Source organism: Copadichromis virginalis, linkage group LG15, assembly GCF_057382275.1.
Source record: "Copadichromis virginalis isolate Kocher_CV1m ecotype Utaka linkage group LG15, C_Virginalis_male_GT1.1, whole genome shotgun sequence".
NCBI classification, from domain to species: Eukaryota; Metazoa; Chordata; class Actinopteri; order Cichliformes; family Cichlidae; genus Copadichromis; species Copadichromis virginalis.
The window spans coordinates 27,257,588-27,279,293 of NC_140632.1; the positions used below are offsets into that span (position 1 = coordinate 27,257,588).

The 21,706-nt window shown below is 46.3% G+C and overlaps 1 protein-coding gene and 1 long non-coding RNA gene across 2 annotated transcripts; one reads left to right on the top strand and one right to left on the bottom strand.

Moving 5' to 3' along the window:
* Positions 1-213: 213 nt before the first annotated feature.
* On the bottom strand, positions 214-1,722 carry LOC146692627 (uncharacterized). Its single transcript, XR_014915254.1, has 2 exons — positions 1,501-1,722; positions 214-1,342 (listed from the first exon to the last, which is right to left on the bottom strand). It is a non-coding gene; the product is annotated as an uncharacterized LOC146692627 (long non-coding RNA).
* A 2,943-nt stretch (positions 1,723-4,665) lies between these two features.
* On the top strand, positions 4,666-20,092 carry LOC146692628 (inverted formin-2-like). The gene is made up of 24 exons (XM_085432793.1): positions 4,666-4,874; positions 6,318-6,479; positions 6,568-6,829; positions 7,018-7,133; positions 8,197-8,356; positions 8,719-8,752; positions 8,840-8,981; positions 12,678-12,810; positions 13,051-13,584; positions 13,651-13,781; positions 13,870-13,931; positions 14,025-14,127; positions 14,247-14,332; positions 14,527-14,616; positions 14,702-14,783; positions 16,122-16,229; positions 16,312-16,382; positions 16,499-16,616; positions 16,751-16,915; positions 17,153-17,234; positions 17,609-17,731; positions 17,804-18,139; positions 19,137-19,199; positions 19,358-20,092. Exons 2-23 carry the CDS (start codon positions 6,351-6,353, stop codon positions 19,196-19,198), a joined length of 3,129 nt encoding a protein of 1,042 aa, XP_085288919.1. The 5' UTR covers positions 4,666-4,874; positions 6,318-6,350; the 3' UTR covers position 19,199; positions 19,358-20,092.
* The last annotated feature ends 1,614 nt before the right edge of the window (positions 20,093-21,706 follow it).

The window sequence follows — 21,706 nt, forward strand, 5'->3', positions numbered from 1 at the left end:
CTTCACAGGGTCACATCTTGACCTCACACACACACACACATACACAGGCAAGGTACTCTTTGTGTGTATGTAGACGTCATATGTTAATGAACCTATGCATATTCATGTAACCTCAATAAAAGAACAGTGGTACGGGAGAACGGACGAGAGCAACTGGGGTCAGACGAGGGAACGGCGTCTGTCCGGTTTTCTCCCGTGCAAAGCAAATCAAAATCAAATCAAATCACTTTTATTGTCACATCACATGTGCAGGTACATTGGTACAGCACATGTGAGTGAAATTCTTGTGTGCGAGCTTCACAAGCAACAGAGTTGTGCAAATACAATAATGTAAACAAGCAAAATACAAGAATGGCTACATCTGAAACTAATAATATATGTACAATATATAATAGTATATGCATTTCTGGATGTGTATACTAAATATTTTTCTACGTGTGTGTGTGTGTGTGTGTGTGTGTGTGTGTCTGTGTGTGTGTGTGTGTGTGTGTACACATATTTTACAAATTAAATAGAGTAAACAATAAATAAAATATATAAAATAAAATATACAGAGTTGAGACATATGCAAAACAGTTGCATTACTGTACAGTATGGAGTGCATAATGTTAAAGTTCCAGTAGTGAAGCTGAGGTGTCTATGAAGTGTTCAGCAGTCTGATGGCCTGGTGGAAGAAGCTGTCTCTCAGTCTGCTGGTACGGGACCAGATGCTGCAGAACCTCCTTCCTGATGGAAGTAGTCTGAACAGTTTATGGCTGGGGTGACTGGAGTCCTTGATGATCCTCCCCGCTTTCCTCAGGCACCGCTTCCTGTAGATGTCTTGGAGGGAGGGAAGCTCACCTCCAATTATCCGTTCAGAGCACCGCACTACTCGCTGGAGAGCTTTGCAGTTGTAGGCGGTGCTGTTGCCATACCAGGTGGTGATGCATCCAGTGAGGATGCTCTCAATGGCACAGTGATAGAAGGTCCTGAGGATGCGGGGGCTCATGCCGAATCTTTTCAGTCTCCTGAGAAAGAAGAGGCGCTGCTGCGCCTTCTTCACTGTTTTGTTTGTGTGTACTGACCACGTAAGATCCTCAGCCAGGTGTACACCAAGGAACCGGAAGCTGCTCACTCTCTCCACAGCAGCGCCGCTGATGGTGATGGGGGTGTGTACTTCTCTGCACCTCCGGAAGTCCACTATCAACTCCTTTGTCTTTGCGACGTTGAGGGTGAGATGGTGAGGGTGAGATGGTGCACGAGTAACATGAAGAACTTTGAAGAACTTTGCCTACTTGTGTCTTGCTTTGCAGTGTAATTATATTGTCTTCAACGTTCCAGCGGATAGGTACAAGCTACAAACCTATCAGCAGGAAACAGAAAGTAAGATTAGTGAACACAAATGTTGCAACCACATATCCATCCCTGACACAAGACAAAAAAATATATGGTGTTTCAGCCTCAGAGTATGAAGATGAAGAAAGTTTTTCTCCTGATCCATTCCGTGAGGTGAGCACTTACCCTATGGTAGAGGTTGCTAACCCACATTTTGGAGTGGATGGGGATAACAGCCGCACTATTCATGTTTACCAGCCATGGACCGAGTCTGAATGTGCTGAAGCTTGTAAAAGTCTTGGAGACCCATTGACCAATGTTGATGAGTTCATAGCTCGACACAGACAGCTTTGTTCTTCATACCGTCTAAATGGACAGGAAACTGAGATTACTTTTAGGAGATGTCTAACTTATAATTGGACTCGTGTCAGAGGACAGTACACAGGTAAAGGGCCAGGTGATAACACCTTGCCCTATGGAGATGCAGGTCTCATTGTCCAAATTAATGGAGTGTACGATCGTCTCAGAGATCCTTTTAGAACAACTGCAGACTACACCAAAATCTCACAATGCACACAGAAGGAAGGAGAGGATGTTCATGAGTATAGGGGTAGATTAGAGGAAGTGTTTGAGAGGCCTAGTGGACTTGAAGAGAATCCTGACGCAGCAGGCCCCTATCAACAGCAGCTGAAACATGCCTTAATGAGTGGGTTCCACCCACCCATTGCAGATTTTATTAGAAAACAAAATGTAAATCACACCACAGATGGAGTTACTCAATGTATGAACTGGGCAAGGCATGCACAGGATGTGATTAAGGGCAAAAAGAAAAAATTGCAAAATACACCAAATGTTGCCACATTTTATGTTGATGAAGAGTCTCAGGTATTTTTTCAGGGACAGACTAGACGTGGCAGAGGCCGAGGAGGAGTTAGAGGAGGAGTCAGGGGGGGCAGAAGTAATTGGCCACCCCGGAGAGGACAAAGGAACAGGGATGAGTGTTACAGGTGTGGAAAAATAGGCCATTATGCTAAAGAGTGACCTAAAGACCTATGTGAGGAGTATAGACGACCAGGTCCACATAACCCCTCATATAATAAATGACTAGTATCTGCTGACACTGTTAACACACATGCATGTTTAAACACCCCATCAGACTGCCAAAAACAACAACCAGTGCTGTATTTTACTTTCAGGGTGGTGCAGCTCAACAGGATGACTAACGCGGAGTCTCACGCAATGATCCCGCGTCGGTGGGAGCTCCAAGACTCTCCTAAGTAGCTCCCCCGACGAGGCCTGACCAGCAGCAGGTGTGTGGCTTGACAGGCTCAGAAAAGTCAAAAATAGTGAGATATCTTGCAGAGGGATGCAGCAGTCTCAAAATTGCAAAGCTTCTGAAGCGTGATCATCGAACAATCAAGCGTTTCATTCAAAATAGTCAACAGGGTCGCAAGAAGCGTGTGGAAAAACCAAGGCACAAAATAACTGCCCATGAACTGAGAAAAGTCAAGCGTGCAGCTGCCAAGATGCCACTTGCCACCAGTTTGGCCATATTTCAGAGCTGCAACATCACTGGAGTGCCCAAAAGCACAAGGTGTGCAATACTCAGAGACATGGCCAAGGTAAGAAAGGCTGAAAGACGACCACCACTGAACAAGACACACAAGCTGAAACGTCAAGACTGGGCCAAGAAATATCTCAAGACTGATTTTTCTAAGGTTTTATGGACTGATGAAATGAGAGTGAGTCTTGATGGGCCAGATGGATGGGCCCGTGGCTGGATTGGTAAAGGGCAGAGAGCTCCAGTCCGACTCAGACGCCAGCAAGGTGGAGGTGGAGTACTGGTTTCATCATCATCATCGTTTATTTGTATAGCACTTTAAGAACACACCAGGCAGACCAAAGTGCTGAACAACACAGATCAAAACAACAACCAAATTAAAAATACCATAAAATCATTACAAACAATAAAATAAATAAGAAGGTGTCAGTTTCCTACAGAGTTAAAAGCCAGGGAATAAAAATAGGTTTTCAATCTGGACTTAAAGACCTGCACTGATGACGCTTGTCTAATTTGGAGGGGAAGGTTATTCCAGAGCATCGGAGCCGCAATTGAAAAGGCACGGTCTCCTCTGCATTTCAGCCGCGACTTAGGGACCGACAGCAGCAGCTGCTCAGCTGAACGGAGCGAGCGAGGAGGAACATGTGGCTTCAGCAAGTCAGATAAGTACACAGGGGCCAGACCATTTAAAGATTTAAAAACCAATAAAAGGACCTTAAAACGAACCCTAAAATCAATGGGAATGGTTTGGGCTGGTATCATCAAAGATGAGCTTATGGGGCCTTTTCGGGTTGAGGATGGAGTCAAGCTCAACTCCCAGTCCTACTGCCAGTTTCTGGAAGACACCTTCTTCAAGCAGTGGTACAGGAAGAAGTCTGCATCCTTCAAGAAAAACATGATTTTCATGCAGGACAATGCTCCATCATACGCGTCCAAGTACTCCACAGCGTGGCTGGCAAGAAAGGGTATAAAAGAAGAAAAACTAATGACATGGCCACCTTGTTCACCTGATCTGAACCCCATTGAGAACCTGTGGTCCATCATCAAATGTGAGATTTACAAGGAGGGAAAACAGTACACCTCTCTGAACAGTGTCTGGGAGGCTGTGGTTGCTGCTGCATGCAATGTTGATGGTGAACAGATCAAAACACTGACAGAATCCATGGATGGCAGGCCTTTTAGTGTCCTTGCAAAGAAAGGTGGCTATATTGGTCGCTGATTTGTTTTTGTTTTGTTTTTGAATGTCAGAAATGTATATTTGTGAATGTGGAGATGTTATATTGGTGTCACTGGTAAAAATAAATAATTGAAATGGGTATATATTTGTTTTTTGTTAAGTTGCCTAATAATTATGCACAGTAATAGTCACCTGCACACACAGATATCCCCCTAAAATAGCTAAAACTAAAAACTACTTCCAAAAACATTCAGCTTTGATATTAATGAGTTTTTTGGGTTCATTGAGAACATGGTTGTTGTTCAATAATAAAATTATTCCTCAAAAATACAACTTGCCTAATAATTCTGCACTCCCTGTATGCATACTCTCTCTCTCTTCGTGTGTGTGTGTGTGTTTCTCAGGTGAAATTCAGTACGGTTCCGACAAGAGTTTTGTGTTAATGTACAATCCTTAATATGTTTTGTGTGTGTGTGTGTGTGTGTGGGGGGGGGGGGGGGGGGGTTCGCCCAGGGTGCCAAACAGGCTAGGACCGCCACTGTCTGCAACAGAAATGAAGTTATGCGCATGCGCCCGCTATCGGCGGCTGGCACTGTGACCCTCTGACCCCGCCCACAGGCTCGCGCGGAGACTCTCGCAGACACCGAGCCGTCCTTCAGACTTTGTCCGAGTTTCTGGAAGCTTCAGCGGGGACCGCGGGAGCCTGCTGCCCCCTCGGGGTTTGCAATAAGGACACGAGCTTACCGCCTCTCTGTCTCTTTAACGGAAACACGAAGCAGCTCGTGAGCCAAAACTTTTCAGTGACCTGCTGACAGATTCCAGGTAAGTTTGTGTGATGAGCTTCTTCTGTTCCCGGTGAAATACACCTGTACCTGTGGGAGCAGCGGAGCGGCTGAAGCTGCTCCGTCCTCCGGCCGGTGTTGCCGAGCCGAACCCACCACAGCACCGAGTGAACTGAAGCTCAGACACTAAATTCGATTAATTTTGAAGGGCGTCCGGTTTGGCAGGCACAGCTCGACCTGTCAGCGGTTTTTAGCCACAACTATGTTTAAACTTTTGAACCTTTGAATCGGAGCATGCGGGTCTGCTCCTATCCAATCACTGTATTGATCCATCAGCACTGAGATCAATGCATTTGTTCTTCTGTGAGGGTGTACCACTGACAGATATGCGCATGTGTACAGTGAAAGGTCTGTTTAAGTTGTTAAATGATGACAAACACCTGAGCTTCAGGTTTAAAGGATCATCCCTCAGTTTTTCCCGATACTGGAACAACTCTAATGCCCCGGGGGAGATTTGAATCCAGGCCTCTGGAAACACCCTTTGACCATGTGACTGACCTACTCCACCTTTCAAGTTTAAAGTTCAGGTTTTCTCACAGCGGCGCGTTAATGTGGCGAGTGTGCTCAGCTGTCAGGACATGCAAACGCACTGAATACCAGAAATACCACATAGCTGACATATTTCACCCACCACGCTGTGATGTGCAGTCACTCTTCTTCACTGATGAAGACTCTGCAACACACTGAGTGCAGGATTCACGTAGCCTTCAGTCTGATTCATTCACTTTCCAAATCACAGCCACGATAGCTGTGAGCGCTTCGTGTTTATTTTTCTGTTACTGGAGCCAATCATGTGCTTTATTATCAGTCTGTTAATCAGCTGATCCTTCAGCCTGATTCACTGCATTCTTCTTCTTTTTCTCTGTTTCTTGTTATTCATGCATTCCACAGAGTGCCTTTGTTCTGTCTTCCTTCCCTCACCCCAAACCGGTCTGAGCCTGGCTCTGCTGGAGGTTTCTTCCTGTTAAAATTGAGGTTTTCCTTGCCACTGTCATAAAACTTCTTACTCATATGGTTGTTGAGAGTACAAAGACAGTACAGCATCTCAAGGTGACTGTTGTTGTGATTTGGAGCTTTGATTTGGAGCTGAATAAAACCAAGTTAAAACTGGTCCACATCAGAAGTGGACTCGAGTTTTCGGTCAAGAATATAATTCAAATAATAATTTATGACACAACTAAAGCCAAATGGAGTCCAATCACAGTATAGGACCCTGATCTCCTGAGCAGATAAAGGCGTCCACTGGAGGAGCTCAGTTTGTGACTCAGAGACATGTTAATGAATGTGAAACTGTGAGCCCAAGGCAGGCTGACACGGGCGTGATGTCATCGCTTGTGTCAGGTCTGCTTGTCATGGACGTTAAGATGATGATGTCATTGATTGTTTGTGATTGATTACCTGTATCTGTTTTAACCCTCATCAGCTCAAACATCGGTAAAACCTTTGGCCTGTCATCATGGCAACCAGTACCAAATGGGGGGCGGTAAAGGACCAGTTGACCAGAGGCCTCGCCACAGTCACTGACGGCAAGGTGGAGGCCAATCTGGAGAACGCTGACCCCGAGCTCTGCATCCGACTGCTGCAGGTAGGAAAGAAGCAGAACCTCAGGAGTCCTGCCAGGGGAAGGAGAAGGCGTCTCACAGCTCTGACCGATGGTCACTCTGCCCCTCCAGGTTCCCACAGTGGTGAACTACTCGGGTCTGCAGCGGCGGCTGGAGGTGAGTAATCAGTCATGGATGGTGCAGTTTCTTGAACTACAGGGTTTGGACCTCCTGCTGGAGGCGCTGGAGCGTCTGTCGGGCCGCGGCTGCGCCCGCATCGCCAATGCTCTGCTGCAGCTCACCTGCGTCAGCTGTGTCCAGGCCATCATGAACTCGTCCGCAGGGCTGCATTTCATCCTGGACAATGAGGGCTACGTCAGGATGCTGGCTCAAGGTGGGTGGAGGACCAGAAAGTTAGAATGAAGCAGATCTGCCTTAAAACCACCTTAAAATCATATTTACACGCTACCCTGAGCAACAGGTAGACTCAGCAGGTAGCCGGTGTACCTGTGAGGTGAAGATGACGACTCCGAGTCATTACTTATGAAAGCGGTAACTCCACCTCCTCCTATATGCCCTCAGCTCTTGACACGTCCAATGTCATGGTGAAGATGCAGCTGTTCCAGCTGGTGGCTGCTCTTGCCGTCTTCGACCCTCGGGGACACCACCTCGCCTTCGATGCACTCGACAACTACAAGGTATGCTCATGTCCTCGTCCACTTCCTCCTCTCTCTTTATTTCCTTCCTGTCCTTCCTTTTTCCTTTTTTCCCTTCCTTCTCTGTCTCCTCTGAGGTGATTTGTGATTTCATGAGATCAGTTTAAGTAATCTGAACTCTGCCTCACGATGGCAGTCAGGACAGTTGGCGCTCAGTCATATTAACAGTTAAATGTTGCTGTAGGTCCAGGTCACTTTCAGAGGCTCTCTTGGCTGATTTCATTTGTTTAGAGGGGCATGTTTACCTGCTTGATGGACAAACCAACAGATGTCGCATGAGCTGGATGGGGAGACATGAGCAGGCCATTTGGGTCGGTTTGAAAAGCTTTATCGGCATGACGTTAGCAAAAGGAAGTGCGAGTCAGTTTCACTTAGTTTCAAGGCTAACACAACAAGCAGAACAGCTCAAACTGAAAGCCACTGGCTGATTACCTAAGTCAGCAGATAGCTCACAAAGCTCCACCACAGCTCCTCGCTGCCAGGTGAGAGCAACGACGACGTGGTCTGTGTACCATCAGGGCGTGACTGCAGATACACCACAACAAACAGCTGAGCCTCAGACGCTGCAGATCTTATCGTCCCCGCCCAGCCTGTTCTCACAGGCTCTGAACTTACAGCATGGAATCATGGGATACCACACGTCTGCACACACACACTCGTTTTATTATCTCAGTGAGGACATCTCATTGACATAACCCTTTCCCTAGCTGCTTACCCTAACCATCAAAAATGAATGCCTAACCATAACCTAACTGTAACCCTGACACTAAAACCACATTTTAAGCCTCAGACACGTCTTCAAACTTGTGGGGATGGGCACTTTGTCCCCATAAGGGCTGTTGGTCCCCACAAGTATAGTGGCATGCCAATTTTCTGTCCTCACAAAGTTGTCTAAACATAACATGTACACACACGCACACACACCGCTATTAGGAGTGTTTAATCATCACACTTCAGTCAGACTGAAGCAGGAAGTTGTGTTTAATGAAGGTGTAAACGAACTGTGTCCGTCCTCTGACCTGTCACTTCCTGTGTCTGTATTCAGAGCCTGAAGAAGCAGCAGTATCGCTTCAGCGTGATCATGAATGAGCTTCACGCCACCAACAACATCCCCTACATGGTGACGCTGCTAAGTGTGGTCAACGTCCTCGTGCTGCAGGAGGAGGAGCTGAGGAGGAGGCACCGGGTGCGGCAGGAGTTCATCGGTAAAACAAACTGTTTATCACCACTCTGACATCACCCCTGACATCATCATCATGATGTCATTGCTGACATCACTGTTTTCATCATGTTGTAGGGTCTTTACCTCACAACAGAAAGACCTTGATGTGACTGTTGTTGTGATTTGGCGATGTATAAATAAAGTTGAATTAAACTGTTATCAGAGTTATGTGTAGGAGGAGCTTGATATCTGTCACAGTGTGACATCACATCCCTGTACGGAGGCTTTCCTGGAGTCAGGTCTCGCTGAGGGCTCGAGTGTCAGACCCTCAGAGGTCGTCATGGTGTGAGTGTGTCCTGCTGCTTGACCAAAATAAGAAGTGATATATGTGTCTGTGATTTTTAGGTCTGCAGCTGCTGGACCTGCTCCCCAGGCTCAGGTACTGGCTTCATTCTCACTTTGCTTACATCAGTTATTAATCAATAATCAATCGTGTTTCCAATCAGTTTCCTGTCTGTGTGTGCAGGGAGACGCAGGACAAGGACCTGAACATCCAGTGTGACGTGTTTGAAGACTCTCTGTCGGAGGACATGGAGGAGATGGAGAGGCTGTACGGAGGGATTGATATGAGCAGCCACCAGCAGGTCTTCACAATGCTCTACACCATGGTAACCACAGTTTAAAGAGTGATGCGACTCAAGCTGGAACGTTTAAACCAATGTTTCCCAACCACTGTGCCGCGGCACAAAGGTGTGCCGTGGAAGATTACCTTATTCCACCCAATTGGTACTCTAAGCCAGCGGTCCCCAACCCCCGGGCCTTGTACCGGTCCGTGAGTCGTTTGGTACCGGGCCGCGAGAGTAGAGGCTCAGGTGTGAAATGTATGGTTTTCAGGGTTTTTATCGGTTTTCAGCGTTATTTTGTTATCGTTAACTCGGTTTTCCTGGGTCTTTTCACATGTGTTATGAATAAATCCTCTTTTTTTTTCGGTACCGGTACTAGTTTTATTTTGTTGTATTTATCCGCGACACCTTAAAGGCCGGTCCGTGAAAATATTGTCGGGCATAAACCAGTCCGTGGCGCAAAAAAGGTTGGGGACCGCTGCTCTAAGCGATTGGCTTGAGTAATGGGCATAACAATTACATTATCTTCCACTAGAGGGGAGTACAACTACCTGCTCTAATTAAATTGGTTGCCGACTGCCAGTAAAACAGAAGAACATGAAGAAGAAATTATAGGTCGCTGCTGTCAGGTCTAATATTTCTCCATCATCCTCTCAGTATCACACTGACACGTTGCTTACCTCTGATACCTGGTCCTCTTTTACTCCTGTTACCTTACAGGACATCAGTGCTCTGCTTGGTCGAATGAAACTGACTTCAAGCCACCTTGATGTACTTCCTCCATCATTTTTCATTAGTGTGTTTGATTTCTATTGGCCTCTGTATTCTGGAAATAATTAATACTTCTCTTTATACTGGCTCAGTTCCCAGCTATTTTAAACAAGCTATTGTTGAACCAATATTAAAGAAACCAAATTTAGATCCATCTCTTCCAAGCAGTTACAGGCCAATATTAAAATTACCATTGGTGTCAAAGATCTTGGAAAAAACAGTTGCAGAACAACTTAACAACTTTTTGGAAAAGAACAATGTTCTGGACATTTTCCAGTCTGGTTTCTGCAAATTGCACTCCACTGAAACCGCTTTGCTTAAAGTGTCTAGTGACATTCTGATGGCAGCAGACTCTGGAGAGTACACTGTTCTGGTTATGTTGGATCTCAGCTCTGCTTTTGATACTGTTGATCACAGCATCATGATAAATAGGCTGAAGGACTTGTTTGGGATTACTGGTGTTGTTTTAAAATGGTTTATGTCGTATCTATCTGAGAGATCCTTTACTGTCCGTGTAAATCATGTGCTGTCAGAAACATCAGTTCTGTCTTCTGGGGTACCTCAAGGATCTGTTTTAGGTCCTATTCTCTTTTTGCTGTATATACTCCCTCTAGGCCACATTATCAGACGTTACAATAATATTTCTTATCATCTCTATGCTGATGACATTCAGTTGTACTGTTCTTTCAAAGCTTCTGAGTTGTATAAATTGTCTTGTTTAAATAATTGTCTGTCAGAAATCAAACAATGGTTAAATGACAATTTCCTTCAGTTAAATGCAGATAAACCAGAAACTTTGATTATTGCACCTGATCACATGCTCTCAGAAATTAGGCAGCATATCAGTTTTTTAGACCCTTCATTTCAGTCGAGTCTCAGAAACTTAGGTGTTATATTTGACAGTTCAATGTCTCTTGAGAAACACTCTAAACAACTTACCCGGAACTGTTTTTATCATCTAAGAAACATTTCTAAACTCAGGCTACTGGTGTCAAAGGCAGAACTTGAGATGATTCTTCATGCTTTTATCTCTTCTCGTTTGGATTATTGTAACGGTCTTTTTACGTGTCTCAGCAAATCAGCTCTGGATCGCCTTCAGTCTGTACAGAATGCAGCGGCAAGACTTTTAACTGGTGCAAACAAGAGGTCACACATTACTCCAGTTTTGGCTTCTCTTCATTGGTTGCCTGTAAATTTTAGGGTTCATTTTAAAATTTTAGTTGTAACTTTTAGAGCTCTGCACGGTGAAGCTCCCCAGTATATCTCTGACCTGCTGAAACCTCGTGCTTCATCCCGAGCACTTAGGTCTTCAAGTCAGAGGCTACTGGTGGTCCCACGTACTAGGTTTAAAACACGTGGGGATCGGGCTTTTCAGGCACTGGCACATAGGCTGTTGAACTCTCTGCCGTTGTCTTTACGCTGTCTAGGCTCTACTGACTCCTTTAAAAAGCAGCTGAAGACATTTTTATACAAACGGGCTTTTAATTAATTTTAACTTGTATGTCTGATCTTATTGTAAAGCACTTTGTGATTTTTATCTGTGAAATGTACTATATAAATAAATTTTACTTACTTACTTACTTATATAATAGTCATGCTGTGAGTGAAACGACGCAGCACGTAATAGCAATAAATAAATATTTGAAAAGAAAAATAGTGAGTCTGACCTGGGTCTTTGAGAAAATTCCGACCCAGACGAAGGCCCTAGCATTAGTAGTGGTCAGAAGAAAGCAAAAAAAGGGTAGATTGGGGACAAACTTGTTAGTCCAATAATCACACAACTGGTATGTTAACTCCAACTTGAATGGTTGCCTTCTTTCGTTCCTCCACACAAGAAAAAACGGACACTCCAAAAAACTCCTACTTCCCCTTCCCGCCTGTGCGTAGCCATGCCCCCCTTCACTGGACACTTGCGCAGTGGGACAGATACATCTAAACAAACTGAACCAATTCTGCTATACCTGGTGCGCGGGGAAAAATTATCAATATTCTTTTTGTGACATTTTTGTTTGGTGGTAGGTTGTGTTATTTTTCTAACGTGAAATATGTACCGTGGCTCCAAAAGATTGGGAAACACTGGTTTAAACTACAGAAGCCAACACTGTCACCTTCAGAGCGATTGGTGCAGCATCTGTGAAAGTGACACTGCTGGTAGTTCTCTTTTCAATGATAGAAATGTAAGGAGACAGACGCTACGTTCAAACTGCAGTCGAAAGCACATCAAATCCGATTTTTTTTTTTTTTTTTTTTTTTTTTTTTTGACCCTATGCGACCCATACCCGACCATGGTATGACAGTGTGAACGGAATAAATCCGATATTTTCAAATCCGATCTGGGTCACTTTCGTATGTGGTACTGAATCCAATACATATCCGATGTTTTAGAAAGCGACTGCTGTTTGAATGGTCACGTCGCATTAAATCCGTCTTGTACGTCACTGACACAAGACAGACGCCAATTATTAGCGCCGGAGATGACATCGCGAACGCTTCCTGGCCATCCAGTGTAGATGTTAATGAAACTGTTGGAAAGACAACGTGAACATTTTATTTGTACTGTATAATCTGCAGATTTTGACAGAAATCTGCAACTATTCTTTGAAGCACTGCTCCTCTCTAAAACAGCAATAAGGATAATTATTAGGTTATCTACATTATTATGTAAATAACAAAATAACTTAAAGCAAAAATTGGGAAACGTAAAGTCCGAAGTCTTTATATTAAGGGCCATCAGTCAAACAATATTATTTGCTCTGGGTCTAAACAGAGCGCGTTGTGTGTGACGTCTTCTTTTGCGCATGCGGGCCGCTTCGAGGGTTCACACTAGGGCGTGTTTGCTGTCGCATTTTATTTGTAGTGTGAACAAGCAGACAAAAAAAATCGGATTTGGTCAAAAATTTGGAATTGAGCATTAACACCTGCAATGTGAACGTAGCCAAAATAACCTGTCCTGACCCTCTCTGCGTTCAGGTGTCCAGCCATCCATCCTCCGTGCAGCTGCTGTCCATCCTTCAGGCCTTGTTGCTGGTGGGTCCAGACAGAGCTGAGGTCTGGTGTGCTCTGGAGCTGCTGATGGATCGAGCCACCCTGCTGGCTCAGGATGGTAAGTATGGGGGCGCATCCAACAACAGATCACTGGGTCCAGCTCTGATTCCGCCTCTTTGTAGAAGTGTCCTCTCTATATAAACGATGACCCCTGTAAAGAGTCCCTTAAGGTTCAGATGCAGGCCCTGTTTTATGTCAGTTTGTATAAATGACAGCAGGCAGAGTATGATCAAAGCTGAGGGCATTTCACAGGATCAGGCGAAGGTGAATTCACCGGCTCTGTTTTTCTTGATCGCAGCTGAGGTAGACTCTGCAGATCACCTGCTGGAGAAGCTCCTCCCCCGAAAGACTTACTCACCCAATCTTGCCATCGACAGGGCGGTCCAGACTAGACTACCAGACAGTCCTCCCAGCCAATCAGAGGCACTCACCAAAGATGCTCCAACAGCCCCCACTGCAGCAGCACTGCCTCCGGCTCTTCCCACTTCCTATGCCCCCCCTCTACCTCCTCCCTTACCCGGTGCTATGACTCTTCCCCTTCCACCCCCTCCACTGCCGCCCACACCCTTGCCTGGTGCTATGGCTCCTCTCCCTCCACCCCCTCCACCCCCACCCTTACCTGGTGCTATGGCTCCTCCCCCTCCACCCCCACCCTTACCTGGTGCTGGACCTCCACTCCCCCCCTCTCCTCCAGGTGACATCAGAGCTGAGACAGTTCAAAGTCTGGGCAGGTTATATAGCAGCTCTGCTCCTAATTCAAGCCACACCCCCTGCCCAACACTGCGGATGAAGAAGCTGAACTGGCAGAAACTTCCATCCAGACTGGTGTCAGGTGAGGCCTGGTGTTGGCCCAGGTCAGGTGCAGGATTCATCCAAGCTGACGTCACTCTGTCCACAGGCCACGAGTCTCTGTGGACGTCGACATCTTTGGACTCCATGGAGCCAGATTACTGCAGCATTGAGCAGCTCTTCAGTCTCCCTCCGACTGAGACCAAGACCAGAACCAAGTCAAAGACGGAGCCCAAAGAGGTGCCGTAGCTTTCTCTGTCTTCACCTTACAGGTGTGGCGTTACAGGTTTTACCTTTTTCACATCCACATGTTCAATTCTGTCCACAGGTGTCCTTCATCGACGCCAAGAAGAGCCTTAACCTCCACATCTTCCTCAAGCACTTCAAATGGTGACTGTTCTTTTTCTGAGTCTTGCAGCCAATTAAAAACATCTGTGCTGTGACATCACCACCCCTGTATCACCTGACCTGTCTCACCTGCAGTTCCCACGAGGACTTTGTGGATCTCATCCGAAGAGGAGACCAATCAAAGTTTGATGTCGAGGCCCTGAAACAGTTCATTAAACTCCTCCCAGAGAAACATGAGGTCAGAGCAGAGGTCACCTGCGCTTCACCTGTTCTCCACCTGTCTCTCACCTGCCCCTCACCTGTGCTTCAGTTGTCTTTCACCTGTACTTGACCTGTATCTCATCTTTCCCTCCTCAGGTAGGGAACCTGAAGTCTCATCTGGCAGAGCGGGACAAGTTGGCATCAGCAGATCAGTTTTACCTGCAGCTCATTGATCTGCCCAGGTGTGAGGACAGCGCCAGCTGCAGCACACATCAAGCACAGATAAATAAGCACAGCTCACCACAGGTCCACTCACTCGCAGTGTGTGTGTGTGTGTGTGTGTGTGTGTGTTGCAGTTACTCTCTGAGGATTGAGTGTATGGTGTGTGTGTGTGTGTGTGTGTGTGTGTGTGTGTGTGTGTGTGTGTGTGTTGCAGTTACTCTCTGAGGATTGAGTGTATGTTGCTGTGTGAGGAGAGCAGCTGTGTGTTGGAGACTATGAGAGTGTGTATACACATGACAAACACACAGCAGCTACACAACAAACACACTGGCTGCACACGCACGTTTGGCTGCTGTGGTGGTGTTCTTGTTTCTGTTTGTGTGTGTTGTTTTGTGTGCAGGTGTGAAGGAGAGCGCTCGGCTGCCAGTCTTCTGTAAACTAATCCTGAGTGTCGGAAACTTTCTCAACTATGTGAGAATCTTTTTTTCTTTTACTCCTTGTAATCTGATTACTTTGTGTGGCATGCTCAGTGACGGTCCTAAAGCAGTTCTCTTCCCGAAGACTCAAACCACACAAACAAACTCAAACACAAACTCTGACCAGTGTTGGGGTCGTTACTCAGAAAAAGTAATCTATTACACATCACTTGTTGCTTTGCAGTCTGCCATATGCCCGTCCAACCTGAAGCAGCGTTACATGATCATCAGTGACCAGTGTAGACCTGAGACTACATTTACACGTGCAGCGCTGTGAAGCACATGTGTTTCCACTGCTGCACCGCACAGTAATAGTTTCCCGCTGCGCCAAGTACAGTGCAGCACGTCAGTGAGGAGTACTCGGCATGTGCGCTGTGTCACACGACCAATAGAATCGAAGACTACCACTGCACTAAATTCCATCACACGATGAAGGAAAACATTCGTATCAGTGCGTATCAGAGTTCTGTGAACTTTTTCACACAGGTTTATGTGCATGTATGGGGACCTCCAGAGCCTCTTAACAGCTCTGGGGACGACACACTCTTCACTAGTCTGGATAGTTGAAAGCTTTCATCTATATGAATGAGCGATTTTTTTTTTTTTTTTTTTTTTTTTTTTTAAAATTAAAAATTTGAACACAATTCAACACAAACTCTTGTGAAGGACACAAAGTCAGAGAGATATAGGTTTAATACAGACTCGTAGAGTGGTAACAAAAAAAAGACTTCCAAGCAGAGCGCATCGGCCAGCACAACACAGAGTTTGGGTCCTTTACGCTAAGCGAGACAGGTGGAGAACAAGCTAGCGGTCAGTGTGCCGCATCCTATGTGAAAGGGCCTTAAGTTCTTGGCTAGCTTAGCATTAACATGCTGTCTGTGCAGATGTTAGCAGTATAATGCAGCTGTTTATGTCCTGGATGCTGGTTCCACTGCACCATGATGCTTGTCCTTTCGTGCAAGAAAAATAAGTCATGTCCGTGTCTCTGCTGTGGAGTGGGCTGCTAGCAACTGCTGGACTTCACATCAGCTAACTTGAGCCTCTGATGAAGTTTTTATGAAGTTATCTAAGCAGTAATATCACAGCTGTGAGGTTGATTGCACTAACAGTTCATCCGAGGAGTGTTTTGTTTGTTTTTTTTGTTTTTGTTTGTTTGCACATTCAGGCAGGTGTGACTCAGCACCAACTATTAGCTCAGCACAAATCTACCAACAGAGACTGTCTACCAAGACAGTTCATTTAGTTGCCAAATCATAAATCAGTCTGTTATTTAGCTGAAATAAAATCTAAAGGCTGGTAGTCTGATTTTGTCATGTGATGTATGGTCCATCAGGGAACTCGCACAGGGAATGCTGAAGGCTTTAAGATCAGCACTCTGCTCAAACTGACCGAAACCAAAGCCAACAAGTCGAGAGTCACGCTGCTGCACCACATCCTGCGGGTAATGCTGGGAATACTACGAATACTGGGGAATACTGCAGTATTCTCATAATATTTCAGTTGCTGCTGTTTGTGACCCTTAGGAGGTTGAAGAGAATCACCCCGACCTGCTCAACCTGCCCGATGAACTGGAGATCTGTGCAAAGGCTGCTGGGTAAACACATATAAGAGTTCAGTCACGTACAGACTGCTGGGCGGAGTCTGTGACGTGGTAGCTCAGGTGTTTCGCCTGCAGCGGTGTTAAATGTTGCCCTCTGACTCCACCTGCAGGCTCAGCTTGGACTCTATTCAGTCTGAAACAAACACTCTAAACAAACGGCTGAAAAACTCAGAGAGGAGCGTTTCCTCCTCATCTGACATGAAGGAGCAGTACCTGTCCACCGTACAGGTGAGTCACTCGGGATGAGGCTGTCACCTTTACGGGCAGATAAATCCAGTCTGTGCACTAACTGACACCGTTTTAGTGGGACAGACCTGCTCTTCCAGGTGAACTTACCTGTTGTTCTTATGTGGTGTTACCAGGAGAGCCTGCAGGCTGTTGAGCAGCTGCAACTCCTGCTGTCATCTGTGGAGGAGCAGAGGAAGCACCTGTCCGCCTACCTCTGTGAGGACAGCAGCAGCTTCTCTCTCGAAGAGCTCTTCAGCACCATCAAGACATTCAGAGACCTCTTCCTTCGAACCCTCAAGGTCAGCGGCCAATCGCAGTGCGGCTCAGTCTGCAGGACTCATACCCTGCCGCACGTTTGCATGTGTCATTTAAACTGTGTCTCAGCCAGCCAATCGGCTCTGACTTCAACCGTGACAAAGTGTGGTAGCTGCCACACATTAGTCCTGTTTCCCTGTAAATGTTAAGCTCCGCCCTCTCTGGGGGGCCGGTTAGCCTGTTGAAGTTTGAACTGTGTGTTCCTTTTATTCTTCCATCAGGAGAACGAAGGTCACAGGGAGCAGGAGAAGAGGTTGGACGAAGGGAGGAAACTGAGAGAAGAAGCCCCCACCAGAAAGATCAGTAAGTCAGACACCATCATTTCACCTTAAATCCTCCCTCCTTAAGGTGTCCCTCACCTGTCTCTCCAGGTGTGGCAGGTGAAGGACAGGTCAAGTACAAGTGGAGGGCAAGTGGAGAACAGGTGAGACATGTGAAGGGCCGGTGACTGACAGGTCGAGAATCAATAGCTGACATCAGCAACATTTCTCTGCAACAGTTTATCAGCAGCTGAATATTTAAAGGAAATGATGTGACAGCATCAGGACGAGAAGGAAGTTTGTAAAGATTAAATGCTGCTGTACCTATGAGGCTGTCAGGTGACGCAGTGACAGCTTTCACCTGTTGTTTGTGACATGTGCGCTAAGCTCACAGGGGAACGTGTTTCTGTGCTGCAGTTAGGACGGACATGGCCAATTGGGACGAAGGATGCATCGTCGACAACCTGCTGGCCGAGATCAGGAAGGGCTGCAGGCTGAGGAAGACAAGGCCACGGGCAGAGCCGGACGGTGGGGTCGAAGGTGAGAGCCTGGCAGGACTTCTGCAGACTTTCTTGTCACCACTGCTCGTTTGACCCAAGTTCTCCTTTTCAGGTCACCCCGGGGTCACGCAGATGTCAGCGGCCCAAGACAAGCCAGATTTGCCCGAGAAGCCTCGGGAGGAGGTCCGGACTCCCACACATCCACCTGCTGGAACCAGACCAGAACCAGAGCCAGACAGAGCTGCCTCAGAGCTCCAGGCCCTCGGTGAACCCCCTGCAGCTGAGGTCCAGGGTCCGGAGTCTGAAGTGGACACCGGACCGGCGCAGCAGGAAGTCCAGCACGCAGCTAGTCAGCAGGATGTGACCCAGGTCAACAGGAGCAAAGATCCTAACCCGGAAGATTCTGCTCCCCAGAACGCATCGAACACCTTAGACACCAGCCCGGCAGGTAGAGTGAGGCGCTGTGCTCTCTGCTTCAGGCTTTGAGCACGCTCAGTGCTGCTGTTTGTTTCTGAAACATGGAAATTTTAATGCTTCCTGTCCCACAGCCCACCCACACAGATCAAGGCTACATCCACACGTACACGGGTATTTTTGAAAACGGAGATTTTCCGTTTTCGTTTTAAAAAAATAATCCCGTCCACACGTAAAGGCAGAAATGAAGGAAAACGCTGCTAGGAACATGCCAAAGCAACAGGTAGCGATATATTCCTAACCGTGCAGAAATGTTGGCCAATCAGAAGTCTAGAAGCCTCGGTGGGAAAAAGTAAACAAAGCTGGGGCATAGAAGCAGAACTGAGTCGTATGTGTGGAGTGACAGTAACTGTGTGTATATGTAAGCATGTAAACACTGCAGAGACTACAATTAACAGTAACAGTATTGTAGAAATTCATGTCACCGAAACAATAACGTGGCGCACACTGTGACGTCAAAAAATGCGCACACCTTTGACGCTGCGTTTTCTCTGTTTTTCTTGTCCACACGTAAATGCAAAAACGGAGTTTTCAAAAATATCCACCCTGGCCGGAGTTTTTAAAAATCTTTGTTTTCAGTGACCAAAAACGCCGTTTACGTGTGGACGAAAGGTGCAAACGCATAGAAAAATCTGCGTTTTCAAAAATACCTGTGTGCGTGTGGACGTAGCCCAAGTTGTGTTCAGTGTTTGCAGCAGAGTGACGGAGACTCGGCCGCAGATTGCAGTTGAGTGGAGTCGAGATTGCCATACCATGGTGATGTAGCCGGGTCAGTGTGGCTGTTGTGTTGTAGCTCTGAGTCTATGAGGTCACTTCCTGTTCCTGAACATTAGTGTTTCCTGTGACATGGTGAGCTGAGGCTCAGGCTGTAAGGTCGCATCAAGACGATGATAGAACATCCTTTAGTGTTTATGATGAAATAAGCTTTATATCTAGAAACCGACCAATTTTATCCTCTCTTTGATCTCCAGAAGGCAGTGGTCACACAGGAAGAAAGCGTTTGAAGAAAAAGAAAAAATGCATCCTTCAGTGAGGTGAGCTCACCTGCAGCTGTGCATAAATCCACGTCAGCGGCGATTCACTGCTGTCCTTCACTCTAAAGCATTTCATTGGTCGAAATGTTTTTATGTTGTGGGATTTAAGGTCTTTTTTAAATATCATTTATTATTTTATTCTTCTTCTATGGTTCCAGGTACATGGGTCAGGACTTGTTTCTGTGGCGACAGGACTGGACCTGCAGGAGAACAAAGTGTTTAAAAGGGAAACACAATCATAAAGAGCAAGGATTCTGGGCGGAGCTTCCTGTGACTGACTGATCTAACCCTCGCTCACCTCTCAGTGGCGCCGAAGTGACTGCATCAGTTTGTGATGTCAGCAAGGTTTCTGTGTGCACTTCCTGTCAGGTCGAGGCGCTGCTGGTCTCTGAGCTCAGAAAGCACAGCATATAAACTCTTTCCAGGTTAATGCCACCTGCCTGCTCATCTGGTTTCTTGCAAAAGACCTTTTAGATTAAAAGCCTCGCATTGTTCCCGTGCAGGTGTTCAGGTTTTAGACTTTCAAATTCAAATTCAAATTTTATTTGTCACGTACACAGTCATACACAGTACGATATGTAGTGAAATGCTTGGACAACTGCTCGTGACCTAAAGAAAACAAAAAAGGAAAAGGCTATGAATAAGATAGGAAATAAATATGAAAAATTAAAAAGGGTAAATTTAACTAGGAAGGAATAAAATATAAATTAAGGTTAAAAATGAAATAACTGTACAACACAAATTAGAATGAAGGGTAAATTTAACTGGGAAAGAATAAGATAAAATATATAAATTAAAGTTGAAAATAAAATAACTGTACAACAAAATACACAATATAGAACTATATAAGAATGTATGAAGAAATATAAATAAATATATATACAATAACAGCAGCTGTACAAGTATTAACCGGAAATGAAGAATATAATGTCCAGTGTTGTGCAATCCACATTATGTCTTGTGCAGTGCAAATATGCTTAAAGTGATTTAAGTGATGAAGTGAAAACAATGTCCAGAATGTCCAGTGTGTGTGTAAGAACTATATGTGTGGGTCAGTACTGTGTGGTGGTGTGATTGAGAGACCGTATCGCCTGCGGGAAGAAGCTCCTCCTCAGTCTCTCTGTGTTGGTCTTCAGGGAGCGGAATCGCTTTCCTGACCTCAACAGAGAGAACAGTCTGTTGTTGGGATGGCTGAGGTCCTTCACGATCTTCCTGGCCTTGGTCCAGCACCGCCTGCTGTAGATTGAGTGCAGGTCAGGGAGCTCGGAGCGGATGGTGCGCTCAGCTGACCGCACAACCCTCTGTAGAGCTCGTCTGTCCTGCATGGTGCTGTTCCCGAACCAGGTTAAGATGTTTCCCGCCAGGATGCTCTCTATGGTGCACGAGTAAAAGTTCCTGAGCACCTTGGAGGGCAGTTGGAAGTCTCTCAAGCGTCTGAGGTGGTAGAGACGCTGACGGGCCTTTTTCACCACGGTGTTGATGTGACAGGACCATGACAGGTCCTGCGTGATGTGAACTCCGAGGTATTTGAAGCTGTCCACTCTCTCCACTGGGCACTCGTTGATGACGGGGGTCTGGTAGTTCCTCCCCTGCTTAGTGCTGAAGTCCACTATAAGCTCCTTTGTCTTACTGACGTTTAGAAGGAGGTTGTTCCTCTGGCACCAGTTCTCCAGATTCCTAATCTCCTTCAGGTAGGCCGTCTTGTTGTTATCAGAGATCAGGCCCACCACGACGGTGTCGTCAGCAAACTTGATGATGGTGGTGGAGCTGGTAGTGGCCACACAGTCATATGTGTACAAAGAGTACAGCAGGGGGCTCAGAACACACCCCTGGGGGGCTCCAGTGCTGAGAGTGGTGGAGGCTGAGACATGTCCGCCCATCCTTACTGCCTGTGGTCTGCCAGTTAGGAAGTTGGAGATCCACTGACACATAGATGAGCTGAGTCCCAGATGCTCCAGCTTGGTGGTGAGTGTGGAGGGAATTATGGTGTTAAATGCAGAGCTGTAGTCTATGAAGAGCATTTTAACATAATTCCCCCTTCTAGTGTCCAAGTGAGTGAGTGATGTGTGGAGGAGATGAGAGATGGCATCGTCTGTGGAACGATTTGGACGGTAAGCGAACTGTAGTGGATCCAGTGTGTCTGGTAGTGAAGAAATGATGAATCTCTGACCAGGCGTTCAAAGCACTTCATCACTACTGAGGTGAGGGCTACAGGGCGATAGTCATTGAGAGAAGCAGGGTGGGGTTTCTTCGGGACAGGAACAATGATGGACTCTTTGAAGCATGTGGGGATCACTGACTGAGATAAAGAGATGTTGAATATCTCAGTGAACACAGGAGCTAGCTCAGGGCTGCCCAATCCCAGTCCTCGAGAGCTACTATCCTGCAGCTTTTAGATGCATCCCTACTCCAACACAGCTGAATCAAATGGTTTGATTACCTCTTCAGCATGCCATCCTGTTTGGCAAAGGCCTGATAACAAGCCATTCATTTGATTCAGGTGTGTG

Bases quoted from the DNA above. Each gene is read 5' to 3' on its own strand.
- LOC146692628 (XM_085432793.1), top strand. From the start codon at position 6,351: ATGGCAACCAGTACCAAATGGGGGGCGGTAAAGGACCAGTTGACCAGA. The intron at 13,782-13,869 runs GTGCCGTAGCTT...TTCTGTCCACAG, and splicing joins CAAAGACGGAGCCCAAAGAG to GTGTCCTTCATCGACGCCAA. The intron at 13,932-14,024 runs GTGACTGTTCTT...TCTCACCTGCAG, and splicing joins TTCCTCAAGCACTTCAAATG to TTCCCACGAGGACTTTGTGG.